Source organism: Condylura cristata, unplaced genomic scaffold (genome assembly GCF_000260355.1).
Source record: "Condylura cristata isolate star-nosed mole 26May11 unplaced genomic scaffold, ConCri1.0 scaffold00001, whole genome shotgun sequence".
In the NCBI taxonomy this organism is placed as follows: Eukaryota; Metazoa; Chordata; class Mammalia; order Eulipotyphla; family Talpidae; genus Condylura; species Condylura cristata.
Genome location: NW_004567102.1, coordinates 16806381 through 16821779, shown reverse-complemented (window position 1 = coordinate 16821779; position 15399 = coordinate 16806381). Strand labels below are relative to the sequence as shown.

The window sequence follows — 15399 nt, the reverse complement described above, 5'->3', positions numbered from 1 at the left end:
TGCTGCAGGCTCCCATCAGAGAAATGCTGTTTTCTTGGTTATTGTGAAAATATTACTTCCTGAAGGGCAAGAAACCTCTAGTGAGCTTTTTCTCCAGCTATTTTAACCAAATATGCTACAAAATCCTTTGACAATTTCTACATTTCACAGCATATATGTTACAGTGCGTTAGGGTAAAATTAAAGTGTAACTCATAATTTTTAGATTTCATTAAAGGTTGCCCAAGGTTTCAAAAGTTTGAAATCTCTAACAGTACTGCCCATTAAGTTAGAAATATTTATTCAAACAGATGAAATCCTCAGAGAAATCAGTTCCATAATTTTCTTTTAGACATCATGATTGCATACAAGCAGGGACTTGGGGTGTGTGTGTGTGTATTTTGGGTTCTTGGGTATGGTGATTGGAAGTAGGTGGGTCTTATTTCTTCAAGATTTTATACATTCCTACTCCAAGGTGGATGTGAAGTGTCTTGATACCTTTCTCCTGGCAACGTTTGTCCAGATAAAACTTTTCTTTAGGATGGGCCTTTCAATATTGTCCTTGTTGAGGGCCTTGTCAGAGATAACTATAAACAATACAACAACTCATATACAAAATCTGTTTAATGATCATTCATATAAGTAGATTTATATAAAGAAAATAGTTCCATTTCTTTGTCAAGCAATCAAGCGAAACACTAGGACCAACACAATTAGTGGACTGAGGCCATGCCTTCTTCTAAAGTAAAACACGAGCGCCATCTGGAGGATTTACTTCAAACTACAGTGCAGCAACAGAAGAACCTAACCTTAAGCTTTAAGTTAAGGTAGTTTGTGAACAAGCAAGCAACAACTGACCTTCATTCCATGGCCTGGGTTCCTGCTGTTTTCAGTAGAGGACTGAGAATATTGTTATTGAGTAAGGTTCTTTCAGCCGAGTTGGGGCTGAAACCCTGACATCTGAAAAGCATTAACATTAACTGTTAAGTAAACACAAGTGAGGAAGTACTGGGCATGAGGAAAAGAAGGCAGATAGATATGTCCCCACTCTGCTGTGTCCTGCTGTCTCCCCTCTGCTCCCCTGAGGGCCACACACAACTCCACAGAATTTTCATTCACAAAATGTAAATGATTGATACTTTAGTTCTTTGTAGAGGCATTTATATTTTACTAGGTTGAAAAGACAACCATTTACTTTATTAAATACTTTTTGCTTATTCTTTTTAGATAAACTAGATCTGTTGACATACCTACACCCTCACTGTGACTAACCTGTGTTAAAAGGAGGATTTAACCCCTCAAGAATCTCAGTAGTTAAGACATCTGGATTTTCTGTTTATGTATTTCTAATGAGATACTGGCATTTTTAATGAGAAAGTCTCCAATGTCAATGCTTCTCAAATATCTCTTTAAAAAAAAAAAAATCCAATCACTTCTGGGACCAATACTTGTGTAAAGTAAAACTTTCATGGCAATATCTAAAAGTTTAGTCCCTGCACTGATTGTACCACAGATCGCTGATGCTATGCAGCCGGCCCTGGCCTGGGCATTACACCCAAGCATCACTGCTCTACTTTCTGTTTTCCCCTTAAAAAACAATCACCTGCATTTGGCTTTGTGATCTCTGTCCATCAGGACCACCACAGTTCTATTCAAGAGCTTGACTTCTATTAACCTTTCAACTTTTAAAAGAATATATAAGCTGAATCCACAATAACAAACATTTCAAACACTTTCTAGTCCCCTTTGAAACTTGCAATGTACATGCACAGCTTTCTCATTCTCTTATTTTGATGCAGTTCAATTTTGCTTAGTTTATGTGCCATGAATTTGGCCTGGATACCAGAAGCTTGTGTCAGACATTTGGGTAGCACGCAATTTGGGGATGTTAGGATTCGCCGTGGAAATCCATCCAGGGAACTGACAACACATGCTTTCTTAATACAGATTATAGGGAAATTTCCATTGAGTTATCATTTTCTAGGGTTGGGGGAATATAATTTGAAAAAGTCTTGTTTCAGATAAGCAATTCTGGTTTCTGAAGTTTATCTACTGGTTGGAAAACAAAGAATTCATTTTTCTTCTCCCATAACCCAAACTGAAATTTTCATATGGTCACATATTAAGTGTTCAGACATTTCCATTTATAAGGCACAAAATCTACACATCTCTCAAAGGAAAAAAAAAGATCTTAAGACAAGACAGTATCTAGTAATAGAGGGCATTCATCATATCAGAGTGAAAAAAAAATGACTTCCCTGTTTAGTAAATAGGGACCTTATACTGATAGGAAATGTAGCCTCTGAGAAGGCTTACATGACCCTTCTGTCAACACAGCCTCCTTCACTGGATTAGTGCAGAAGCCAGTCCTCAGACAGGCTGTGTGCAGAACACAGCAGTCACAAACCCCTCTCCCGTAGAAGCTGCTGGCCGGTGATGTTCCAGAGCATTTGGTGCCAGTGTGCCTTCTGACCCAAACGAGACTTACGGGACAGCCCACAGTGAGCACGCTTGTCGTGGGACAAGACTATTTGGAGGTTTCTGCTCTAAGTTGAGGCCCAACTGCCTAAGTGGGGACCCTGAGCCTAGTAGCTATGTGGGTCTTTCATGGGGCAGCATGGACTTTGGGTTCCTCTTAAACAATCGTGTTCATAGAAGGACTCATAGGGCCAATTCACTTCATCAGAAGCTTTTTTGAACATCAAACATTTGGAGAAGATTCTGTGGAGCAAGTTCCATGTCTCCCAGCCTGTCTGGCAGCTCTAACAGATCTCTAGTCAGCCTGCAACCACAGGTCTGAAAGACAAGGGCGGCTTGACACCAACAGCATCTGTATTGGCTGGGCTCCTTCCGGCTCTTGGCACTGCATTTTCTGATACAATTTCTATTGGTTTTAGGAGAGTAACCTTCCTGAATGTCCACGTGAATCCAAGCATTTTCTGGAAGTATAGCTGCTTCATAGTCCTCTAGAGTACCACACAAGGTACAGGCAGGGGCAAACAGCACTGTAAGCAGGCAGATGTCATTCTGAGAACGGGTCAGTGTTAAGAATAGGTGAGAGAGGAGGGACCAGAAATCAAATGAACTGGGTTGTCCAAGGGCTTCACAGAATCATTTTGAAGATTCTGACTTCTCCACCCTGGGCAATCTGAAGTCCAAATGAAATCAGGTCACTGGGTCAACTTCAGTCAATTACCAAATAACAGCATAGTAAGATGTTCATTCTAATACAGTGTGGACCTGCCACCTACTTATTTTCCAGTCCAGTTTTTGTTTATTCCTTCAGCTCTAGGTCTTGTTCCTAGAGACCACAGAATTCTGTGAAATCTTCAGGTGTGAAAATGGTTCTCTTTTACTCAGTGTTCTGTGAATCTTAGCCTAGCCAAGGCTCCTTGCTTTCCTTGGCTAAGGCTTCCTTGTAAGGCTATGATGACAGAGAAAAGGAATACTCCTTTTATCAATGACAATAATAAAAACTCTTGAATTCGTTAGGCTTTCCAATGCCACAGTGACATAGCAGATCCTTGGAAACATGTAGTAATTTAAGCCAACTCTTGAAAACAAAGTCAACTCCTATTCTTACACTGAGTTTTCTCCTCCACGCCTCACCTCACCTGCCAGTTTCAAGAATCCTTCTTGGTCAGTCTGACCTTGACTTTGTGCCTCAGGAGGGCGGCAGTGGCTGCACTGCAGGCAGCCAGGAAGAAGAAGGAGAGACAAGCTGCATAGACAGACAGAGGACCATGTCGCTGCAGGAAAATCTCCTGCCGCCCCTGATAGTCCAGGAGAATGGCCTCCAACTGGGAAAGCGTGCAGACAGACAGGAAGGCATGGAAGATCTGATGCCCGTGGCCCACAATGTCACAGGAACCCGGGAAATACTTCTCAGGAACCGGACAGGAGAAGAAATAGGCGCTGACCAGGAAAAAGAGGATCTGGAGAGTGTGGTACCAGGCTGCCTGCTCCTGGCAGCCAGCCAGATGGCACAGGGCGACACGGTGAGCCACAGGGCTGATGTCTAGGACAAAGGCCAGCCCTGCTGGCACCACCTGACAGATCTTTCTCATGACTGGGTAAGGCCTCCGGTAACGGTACTTGGCATAGCAACAGCCAGCGCAAGATAACCAGCCACAGAAGGCTGCAGCTGGCAAGAAGAAAAGCCAAAACCGCTCATACCAGGCCTGGTCAGAGCTGTAGAAGAAGTGGGCCAAGGCGCTGCCGTACTGATAAATACTCACACCGACATAGTCCACAAAGTAGAAAGTGTAGTGGGAGAGCTCCGACTTGGACTGCAGCAGGTGGGCCAGCAGGCTGCAGGTGAGGTAAGTGATAGAGGACAGAATAAAAAGGAGAAGGGGGAGCGAGTGGGTGGAGGCCCACGGCAAGGCCTCTGCCTCAGCAAAGGCCCAGAATCGCAGGAGGACGGCCAGAGCAGCCAGCAAGTGGGTCCAAACGTTGACCACCTCATTGTGTTTCTGGAAAAGACTGAAGAAGTAGTAGCGCCATTCATGTCCCGTGGGGCGGTAGCCGGTATGGATGTAAGGCTCCCGGAAGAGCTGGGGCACGTCCGTCTCGGGGACGGTGCACGGCATCTTGGGGAGCCCATCCTCCAGGATCTTGGGCAGGCGGCGTAGCTGCTGTCCACTGACAGACAAGGTGCTCAGGCGCTCCAAGATGGCGGTCGTCATGGCTGCGCAGCACGGGGGTGCAACCTACGGAAAGAGCGAGATAGCAAAAATCCAGTGAGAGGGGGAATGAACTCAGATAATGAAGGTGCGATGGTCTTCCTTAACGGATGTGGCTCTCTAGAGCAGTAGCAGAGGCAGGAAGCTGCAGAGAGCTTCTCGGCATCTCAGACTCACCTGTAGGATCAGACTAAGACCCCTTACTGCCCTAATACTCTGAATTTGTCTCTGCTCCCCACCACACTGTGAGGCAAAAATCACATTCTATAAAATGGGGTGTTAGCCACCCTGTTTCGGTGATTCTTAGAAATAGGGCTACTTTGAAGGGCTTTGGGGTTTTCTAGACATTAAAATGCATCAGTAGACACTAATATTATGAAGTATTATATAAAAATTAAAAAATTTTATACTGCAAATTTATATGTAATATAAAAAGGTAAATTGATACAAATGATAAGCCTGCTTTTTCTTTTTTCCAGCACTTTATCTTACATTACCACTGATTTCACTGTTAAGGTAACCATCTGAAATAAGGAATAGTAACTTGAACCCTAAAGACAGGCAACTTAGGCTGGTAAAGATCAGTGCATATTTTAATAGCTAAACAAAATTAACATGTGCCCTAAATTGAACATGAACTCTAATTGCAAAGGTGTGCTTTGTTTATAAATTATGCTCTGGAAAGCAAGTTAATTGTGGACTTGTCTCTCTTGGATAGCTCAATCTATGTGTGATTAATTTCAGACCTCAAAAATACTTAACTTACACTGGGAATTTCTAGTTGGCACATGAGCCAGGTGAAGATAGTAAGCATTTCAAAAAGTGCTTTGTACAAAAGCTGCAAAATTTTATGTGTATAAAGAAATGGACATTCAGCCTATCAACTGTTATCTCCCCTGCAGCTACTCCGAATTCCTCTCTTGAGAAATATTTAAAACTGATTTATCTAAATGGCCTCCTTCAGTCAAAGCCCTTCAGCTAGGAGAAATACAGCAAGTGTTTCTCAAGGCACTACTAGTTTTCATGAAGAAAATGCAATCGTCCTACTCATAGTGAAGCAGGAGCCTTCTCACCATCATCCTGTACATTAAACTTTTTTATTAGAAAAGTAGAACTCCAAAGGAACACCCCCTGCTGAAAAGAGGCACCATTCTATACCCCTGGCCTCCTCAGACAGGAATGCAAAGCCCTCTCAGGACCTGCACATCTTCCGATGCCTGCCCTGCCCCATTGAATTACAGCACTCCCACAATTTGGGGAGCCAGGTTTCAGGGTGTTAAGCCCTTCAAATTCTTGCTGACCACCTCGAATAAACTCCCTGTGAAAAGACATTCTCGGAATTTGACTTTCAGGACAGCTAGCAAAAGAAGTGATTTGGTCATTTACAGTACTTCTTAATCTATATTGCAAGAGAAAAAGGACCTCATCAGGTCTAAAATGTAGGCCATGAAAATTAATAAGATGTGGAAAAAAGATTAGAGACCTGAAGTCAAGCTGGGGTTTGGCTGCTCCCTGGGTATCTCTGGACAAGTAACCTTTCTTTATCCATAAAATGGAAGTGATGACGTCACATATCTTAGGTTGGTTGTGATGGTTAAATGAGACTGTAACAAAGAAAGTGCTTAACACTCTTGCCTGTCCAAGGCAGGTGTCCAGTAAATGTTAAGTACTGCTGCGACATTTATCATCACCAGCAAGACAGTTAGGCTACAGAGCCCAGAAGCTATGTTCCTTGCCTTCAGTGAGGCCAGAGGCTCCTGAGGAAGCAGACAAGTAGGAATCATGACGAACATTGTGTGGCTGGAGATGAACACTGAATTAATGTTCTCTTCAAATACCACCAGGTAGAAGGCAGGAGAGGTGGGATGTGCAGTCTTCTCTGAGTAACGCCTGAGCTAAGTATTTTTTAAAAAAAAAAAGAAAGAAAAATTTTCAAGAGATGAGGAGAGCAAGGCCAAATAGGAGTGGGAGAACCTGGAAAGGCTGAGTGGTTCAGTGAGGTGCTGCCAGAAACGTGAACTCTGGCAGGGAGTCCACCAACAGCCTGGGCTTTGTCACTTGAGACAGGGCTAGTGATAAAAGAGAAGCTGCCTCAAGGCCAGACAAAGGACTTTATGATGAAATGCCGGCAATGTGTTTAAATAAGTGCTTCATTCCAAGCCACACGTTTGTTTTTTGCTAAGGTAACTGCTGGTGTGAGAGGCCAGGAAGGTTTAGGTGTGGAGGTGTGTGCCCCTCTTTGCCTGTATCCACTTCTGCATTGTGCCACTTGCTTAACCAGCACTGACCTGGTCTCCTGCCAAGAACAAGCCTCAACACAGAAACTAACAGAAACTTAGTAAAAGTTGTGGAGGCACTCAGAAAGGCAGAAAGTGGGAGAGAGAAAGAAAATGGTCATCAAAATACTCAATTCATTAAAAAGAAAAAAAGCCAAAGCTAAGTAGTGCTGCTACTTTCAGCCAGCAGAGGGGTCTTAGACTAGGAGTCAAGTTCCAGATAGAGACTCCTCCAACTGATGTGACACTTGGTGACAGAGCACACACAGCATGGGGTACCCCACAGGCTGGGGTACATTGGCTCTAGGAGCTGGTGGACCCACTGCACGGCAGACCCAGGCGCCTAGGGTGACTTTTCAGGTTGTTCTGTTCTTGTTGACTGCAGAGCTGGGCTGGTTGGAGCCCTGGGAAATTAAAGGGCTCTATTCTTTAGACATAGACAAGAGACAACTACTGTCTCTTGTGACAAGGGAACTTGTTAACAAGAGAATCAGATGAAACTATCCTCTGATTTGTGGCTGGCAGAAATAGAGGTCAGTCACTGTATTCACATTAAGTGTGAAAGATTGCTCCTAGTAGGCTCCCAATCCCACCACCACTCTCTGCCATTGTTGCCTAAGATCATGGGTGTTTCCATCACTTCAGGGCACCCAAGTGATCAGAGGCCCTTTGTACACAAGAGTTAAATAGCACAGAACTACACAATTTCTGTTCATCTATGTATCCTCTAAAATAAGGTGCCTAAGTTGCTGGTGCAGGCACAAACCTCTCAGCCTTCCAGCTGGCTGCTCTGAGTTAGGGTTAGGGCCTCTTGTCACTATGCTCTCCTCTATCTGCTGACCAAAAGGTTAGTTTAGACGAGTTCCCTTGCAGAGGGTCAATGCCAGCTCCGTGACAGCTGAAATGTAAATCTTGCTTCTGAATCCTCAGGAACTGGATAAACTCCAGTTAATAATTTTGATCAACCAGAAAATGTTTTCAAGAGTGAGGGTTTCTCTCAATAATATGCCAGGCCATGAACGTCACAGAGGAGCGATAACATAAGACCCTTTACCTCAAACAGCTCACAAGTACAGTTAATCTTTGTGAATCAACAGCCAACACCATACCAGTGCACCTAGTCAAGTGTTAAGAAGAGTGGAGTCCCCTGGGGAAACGCAACATGTTGGCCTGGAGGGCTGGATGGTACTCAGACAAGTGAGGGGGTTAGGCAGAGGTGTGGGGGGAAAGAAGATTCACCAGAGACAGAGTGGGGAGCAGAACAGGCAGATGTCCTGAAATACACTGCTGAGGGGAGCAACGGGAGGGTCAGGAGAGGTCTGCCACGCCATGTGGATCACCTCCTGGGCTGGGTTTGAAGTCACGCTGCAGTGGCTGCAGCTTACTTCACAGTGCTGCACTTTTTAGCCTGTTATGCCGCCAGGGAGTTCATTTTTATCCTTGAAGCTTTTAGCTTGTTCTGTCTGTATCTCACCTGAGCACCACTGGTGCCTCCTCTCGGCTCACATGGCACTCTCCTTCCTGACCTAGCTGTTCCTTTTCTTTTCCCATCTTATAAACTGAGATGTTGGGTGTCCCCCATCTGCCCCTTTTCCACATCCCTAGTACCTCTCCCATGGGTACTTCTCTCACTTCCCTGTATCAGATATTCCCAAACATAAGTCTTTGGCCACATCTTTCCTGAGGTTTGGATTCAGATACCGCAGCTGTTCTAGATTTGTACAAATGACCATCCCATGGCACTTCAAACACCTTTCCGAACTTGGCCCAATCAGTCATCGAGACCTCTTGACTTTATCTTGACATTCCTGGACTCCAGTCAACCTTTCTATGTCTACTGCTCTTCATTCAGGCCTTCCACATAAATTTATGTTAATGATGAAATTACAATTTCACAACTGACCTTTTTTTTTTTTTTTCCAGTGATGGTTCCCTTGCCTCATCCCTAAACCCTCACTTTGTGTTCCAAACCACCTTGGTAATTTTAAAAAATGGGGATCTGATAACTACTCTCCGCCTCAAAATCCCTTAATAAGTGCACTGCTGTTTACTTAGAACACTGACCCTGCGCCCTTTCCATGCAAACAGGTCCTTTGCTGACCTCCTTCCTCTCCTAGCCCCCCCTTCCCGGCCCATGTCCCCTGTGACTCCTGTATGCTACTTTTTGCATGTGGTGACAACCTCCGGCATAGCAGCTCCAGTTCATCAACACTCTGCCTGGGAGCCTGTGCTGCCGCTGCCAAGAAGTCTTTCCTAACCCCCAGGCTGGGATTAGGGTTCTCCCCAGCTCCCTCTCCTCTGGCCTCACCTCCCAGCACACTTCTCTCCTGGCACAATCACTAGTTCACTTGCTCACTTCCCCATCTTGGCCAGTTCCTTTGGGGGCAGACATCGTGTTGATGCCATGGCTAAAATGGTATGTGGCATACAGATCAATCTTACATCTAACATTTATTGAACAAATAGTTCTTTAGGCCCAGAAGAATGGCACCATTTTTTTTTCTTGTTGTGCAGAGTTGAGGGTATAAAGAACAACTTAGGAGGTCTGATTGTTAATATTTACTCCAGTCAATTAGTTGTGTGGCCATGTCCAAGAAAGTCAACTATTCAGTGTCACTTTTCCCCATAATTAAGGATGGGTGGGAGAAGGTAATTTTCTTTCTACCTATCAGGAGAAAGGAAAATAAATAACAATAAAATGTGCAATAGCTAAGTAGTACTTTAAAGATTCAGAACATGTGTATCAAAGTACTAATAATTTTTGAACTAAGAACTCACATAAGATTATAATTTAGTTATATATGTGTGTTTATATATATACATACATATATATATGTATGTGTATATATATACATATGTATGTTCTGCCTTGTAATTGATTTTATTAGTTTTTGAAAAGAAATTTTCATTGCATTTTTGGGACTCTCATATCTCTTCAACTATGTTATAAAGAGTTTTAATTAAATAATTATAATGAAATTAAAATGTCTATTTATTGTGTGTGATAGCTGTACCAAGAACATGATGTTATTTATAAGTGTCCCAAAATGTTACAATATGTCTTGGACTATTAAGGGTCCAATCTTAAAAGTTTTACTACAGATGTTTCTTTAAAACTAGTTTTACACCTTAAGGTTGCTAGGTAAATAAAAATCGAAAGCTCCATCTTTGGGAAATTAATTAATGTCATTTTACATGAAGGCTAAATAGAAGTCCCCAAAGCAAGAGCACCCTGATTTATGACAAGGACACTGCATGAACTGACCACACACTTGGAATAGCCTGAAAAGCACTCTATGAAGAATTATTTCTGTTACTAACTATGGGGTTTTAGGCAATCACTCAACCTCTCTATGCTTCAGTGTCCTTGTCCATAAAATGGGAGCATAACCTCTTCAAGTTCTAATATCGTGACATCTCCAGTTCATCTGGACTAGGTTTTGCTTTGTGTCAAAGATCAAGCAGTGTCCTGCCATCTCCCACAGGTCCTGTGACACCACCTCATGTTACACCTCATCTCATACAGATGGCAGGGAGCTGATTCCCTCAAAGAGGCAGGACAAATGCTTCTAGAATCCACAGAGCCCCTGCCTTACATATCACTACAGAACCATAACTAGCTGAGAAGGAACAGCAGCCAAAATGCTAGCTTGGCGCCACTTTCTAAGGCCTGGAACCAGGCTTTCAGCAGTGCTGGCCTGCTTAGAGACAGAGGTGGGAGCGCGCAGTCCTACAAGAGAGACTGGTGGGCCCACACGGATCTTTGTGGCCACATCTGCCAAGTACCACATCACTGTTTGTGAAGTCATATTTTAAAGAGTGAAGCTGCCAGTAAAATCCTAGTATGAGCAAAGATAATTCAGATTCATCAATGGTCAATACTCACCTTTTTCCTCTCTATATTTAAGAAAACGGAACAAATGTAAATAGCATCCAACTATCCAAAAATGGGAGATCTGGTTTTAATAAACTGCTAAGTCCACACTTATATACCTATTAAAATAATTAGATTCACCCTTCCTGGTGGCTCAACGGGTTAAAGTGCAGCACTGTAAGCTAGCTGCAGCTGCTTTGCTAAAAGTTCGATTCCCAGCCCCAAGTGACCACTTGGCTCAGCAGACCTCTCCTGTCTCGCCTGCTGCTCAGTAGTGTACTTTGTTGATCTGCCTACTCTGCTCCCCACACTGTCTCTGGTGGATCCTCTCACCGCTCCTGCACCTTTGGCCTGAAATCCAGTTCTGTATGCATAAGTAAATCTTTTAAAAAATAAATAAAATGATTAGATATATTTACATTTATTGTTATAGAAAGAAGCATATAATATATATGGGTGTTCACTCTTTTCACCATGGACGCCCTTGCATTTAAAAGTAGTGATTGTCTAGCACACAGTAGGTGCTTACAAAGATTAGCTGAATAAGTGAATGAAAGACATTGTCACAAGGAGGAAGCAAATGAAAAGCATGTGCCTCAGACTTGTTAAATGGTGGGATTAATGGAGTAATTTTACTTTTCTTCAGGAGTACATACAATTGTTAAGTGCCTTTTAAACAATGAGCATGTACTACTTTTGTAACTGGAAAAAAGTTACTGCTTTCCTACCAATACTTGACATAAATATGTACAAAGGGGTAAAATATGATTAATTAAGACAATGGATATGAATATAACCTCTTTCACCCCCCACCCAAAGAAAAACATTCCAGCCTGTGAAGGAATACATATTACTTGCATTCTATGGATTTTGTGCTCAGTTGGTTATCATACCATATTCATAAAATTAATTAAGAATAACCTAGCTGGGCCCTCCCTGGTGGCGCAGCGGGTTAAAGCACTGCACTGAGAAGCTAAAAAGCCACTTCTGCATGAGTTCGATTCCCGCCTGCCCCGGAGGTGACCACATGGCGCGGCAGACCTCTCCTGACCCGCCCGCTGCTCCCCTCAGCAGTGTACTTCGTCGATCTGCCTGTTCTGCTCCCCGCTGTCTCTGGTGAAGCCTCTCGCCGCCCCTGAGCCTCTGGAGCCTGTACCCCAGTTCTGTATGTACAAATAAGTAAATCTTTAAAAAAAAAAAAAAAAGAATAACAGCTATATTTGCTGTTATGTAGGCTAGTGGTTATGGGGAAGAAGGAAGGGGGACAATATATCACAGCTACTATTAAGGCAGCAATCATGTTTTCTTAGATCGGGAAAGGCAGTACACACAATACTGTCAAAAGACTTTTCCCACGGCACACAAGCCCAGATGACCTAGCTGACTATGGGGTATCCCAGGTGGCTGAGCCCTGCCTAGAAAAAAGGCTGCACCCCTGCCATAAATGTGCTGGCACATATGCACCCTCTTGCCTCAGGATCCTCTCCACCTGACCCTGCCTCAGCAGCTCCCCATCAGACGGATGGGGGAGAAAGAAGTGGCTTAACCTGCTGCTGTGTCTGGGGAACATGGGCAGAGCACCATCTTCCGCGTGCCTTTTCCTTTTCCTTTTTCTCCAGCCGGAGCGCCTTCACTGGGATTCCTGAATTCTCTTTCTTGCTACTTCCCATACCGTCTACACCTCAGCTAATGTCACTATTTTAAGTGCAGATACTGTTTTCAAAAGGATCATTACAGACACAAGCTGCCCCTTCCACGTGCATTATGTAGCATCTGTGTTTAATCAGAGTGGGAGCGTTTGGAGGGGCTGGGAACAGTTTCGAAGACACATTTAGTGCAGGGTCAATCAACAGGCAGCTGGGTGTGCTGATCATTTTTCTGCAGAGACTTCTTGTTTGGGTAAAGGTAAACTCTGCTGTCAGCAACGCTTGTTAATTAAAGCCTAGGGACAAGGTCTCCTTGGACTTTCCGTAAGCGTGTTAACTACCATCTTCGTTAGATGTGGTTTGGCTTCAGCCTAATCTAACCCCTCACTTGCAGGAAGCTTTATCTATGAGCAAACCTGCTGGGCCCCGGGCCAGCCCAGGTGAAGCTTGAAGAGGGCTTGCAGATTTCTACTGGCAGGAAGTCAACCTTGGAAATGTACTTTTCATAGCGGAGGAAGCTGATGACAAATTAAGCCCGGGCTGGAACACTCTGGAGGCAGGCAGTGCTTTCTAGCCAGAAAATGTTAACCTTTTGCAGCTAATGCTCTGTACTCTTCTGTTAGTGTGGAGACCTGGCCCTTCCTTGGTGCCCAAGAATCCAGCAAGTCGTTCATCCTCAGTTTCTCTTTAGATACCCTCCAGGCTTATTTCAAGCCCATGAAGGCTTGTCGAGGTCATCCTGCTTGTTTTTCTCCATGTACACTTACTCATTCATTCCACATACTTGTGTTAAGCAGAACATCCGGATTTGCGCGCTACTCCACTGTTGTGTGTGTGGATAGTTCTGTCCCCCTTCCCACCGGGCTAGAAGCTCCTTGAGACAGGAACACTGTCTTACTGCCTTTGTTTCTCTTATCGGCCACTATCAGAGTAAAGGTGCCCCAGAATGTGGCAATGGATATTTGTTCAAAGACTAAGGGAAAGAAGACTCTCCTCTGCCCCACTTTACTTCTAAGAGTCAAGCCAGCAAGATCTGATAACAACAATGTGAGGTATTTTTTAAAAGGAAACATTTAGTTAGACGTTTGCATCATTCACCTGCTTGGTAGGTATCCGTAACAATACTTAACTGCTATCTGGATTTCCAACTACCAACTCCCTTTGGGTCTATCTCCTCCCACAATTGGCACTTTTGTGCCCAATAATGCCTACGGAAAGGTGCAGGAAATAGAGGCCAGGCAGAAACAACTAAAGTAAAATAACACCAGACCAGAAGTTAGGAGACCTAGTTTTTTATTCTTGTTGCATAGAAAGAGGCAGAACAGACTGTCCTGGTTCACTGATCAAGCCACAGGATTTGTCTCACCAGTGTTCATGGCACCCCTCTGTCTTGCAAAGCTGCTTCTCTTGCCAATCCGGGCTCAGCTATAACCTCCTCTGTGAGATCTGGCAACAGCTCCAAGCAAAATTAATCATATTCTGTCATATCCTCTTAGTATTGTGCTGTAAACGGTTGTATATTAAGTTGTGAAATTCACTCAGTTGCAGATACTCAAGACATTTAAACATTCATTTTTGCTTATTTTACTTGATTGTGGGAATAAATGTGGTACAGAAAACTTCAGTAACCTAGTTGAAGCCCTACAACAGATCAGCTTGAGGTATAGGCAGGCCTCATTGAGTCCGACTTCTAGGTCCCAAGAGCTAGTCACCTATGGCTCAGAAAAGAAAGTTCATCAAATATGAATGAAAGGAGGAGCTACATGAGAAGTGGGTACTTGTCTGCCTTTGAACTAATGGTGGACTAGGAATCCCGGGCATCCTGAGTTTGTCAGCCAGCCTCCCCTCCCAGGACAGCCTACGGAGGGAATCCCTGAAGAGTCTTCTTTGCTTCCTATTATGATTTTTATCCCTAAAACTTGAATTAGTAATTTATAGCCAGTAGCTTATCTGGTTAAAAATCATTAGTTATTCTAAATAGGAGCTTCATTTGAAAAGTTAATTATCCAATTGAGATGGATAACTACTAAAGCACAAGTGGCTTTCATCTCCATTACATTAGAACTACCCACCTGTCTTACCTGCAAATTCTATAAAGGTAGTGATTACCATTCAGGCTCACTTAACTCCAAGATCTCAGATTTGGGTTGAACCTATTAAAGTCACCCAGACTATACCTGTCTGCTCTCTTCACCTCCTCAGGTGCTGTGTACTGTGATAGAAAGTCACAATGCAGTAAGACCATTAGGAATTCATACCTTTGAACTTCAACCAAGCCTACGCTATATGCTTCCTGCTTTACTCCTTATGTATTTAAACCAAGCTTTGATGTACCTAGTTCTGTAATTGTGACCAATCCCCCAGTCAGCAAAACTTAAAATCAAACTAAAATTTCTCTTTCCTAAAATCCCAGCCATCAAATCTTTTTTTTTTTCCTAGTTGTAGCATATCTAGACCTTAGTCCTTCTTTTACTTCTGCCTTTAAACTGCCTCAGCTACACTATAGTGAAAACCTCTTAATGAATTTTGTGTCCTCCAACCTCTGGCCTCTGTTCCCTCTTATTCATTTGGCTAAAATTCAGCTCTGATGCTGATGTACTGTGAAGTCGCTGGCAGCCAGCCCTCCTCTCTGCCAGCTAGACTCACATTCCCAGGCTGGCACTCAAAGTCTTCCATGCCCGAGCCCTCATGAGCATCTTCAACATCACCCACTGGGGGGGTTTCATGCAGAACAAATAGAACATGTCAAGGCACACCCCACATATTAAGGACAAGTAGAGTCACGAAATTTCTGGTTCCTAAAATAAAATCTGTTGCTTACCATGGGTCGTGATGAAGTTCGAAAACCACTGATCTCTATCATTTGCTATTATTAACCATGTCCTGTGACTTTCTCTCATTTTAAAATTATAAAATGCCTCAAGATTACAGAAAAGTATA

At 43.5% G+C, this 15399-nt stretch overlaps 1 protein-coding gene across 1 annotated transcript in view; it reads right to left on the bottom strand.

Annotated features, from left to right (window-relative positions):
- Positions 1–584: 584 nt before the first annotated feature.
- Positions 585–15399, bottom strand: part of PAQR8 (progestin and adipoQ receptor family member VIII) — a 34388-nt gene continuing 19573 nt past the window's right edge. The window contains exon 2 of the mRNA XM_012722317.1: positions 585–4690. Coding sequence (XP_012577771.1) covers positions 3602–4666 — 1065 coding nt within the window. The 5' untranslated portion in view covers positions 4667–4690 and the 3' untranslated portion in view covers positions 585–3601. The remainder of the gene's footprint in view (positions 4691–15399) is intronic.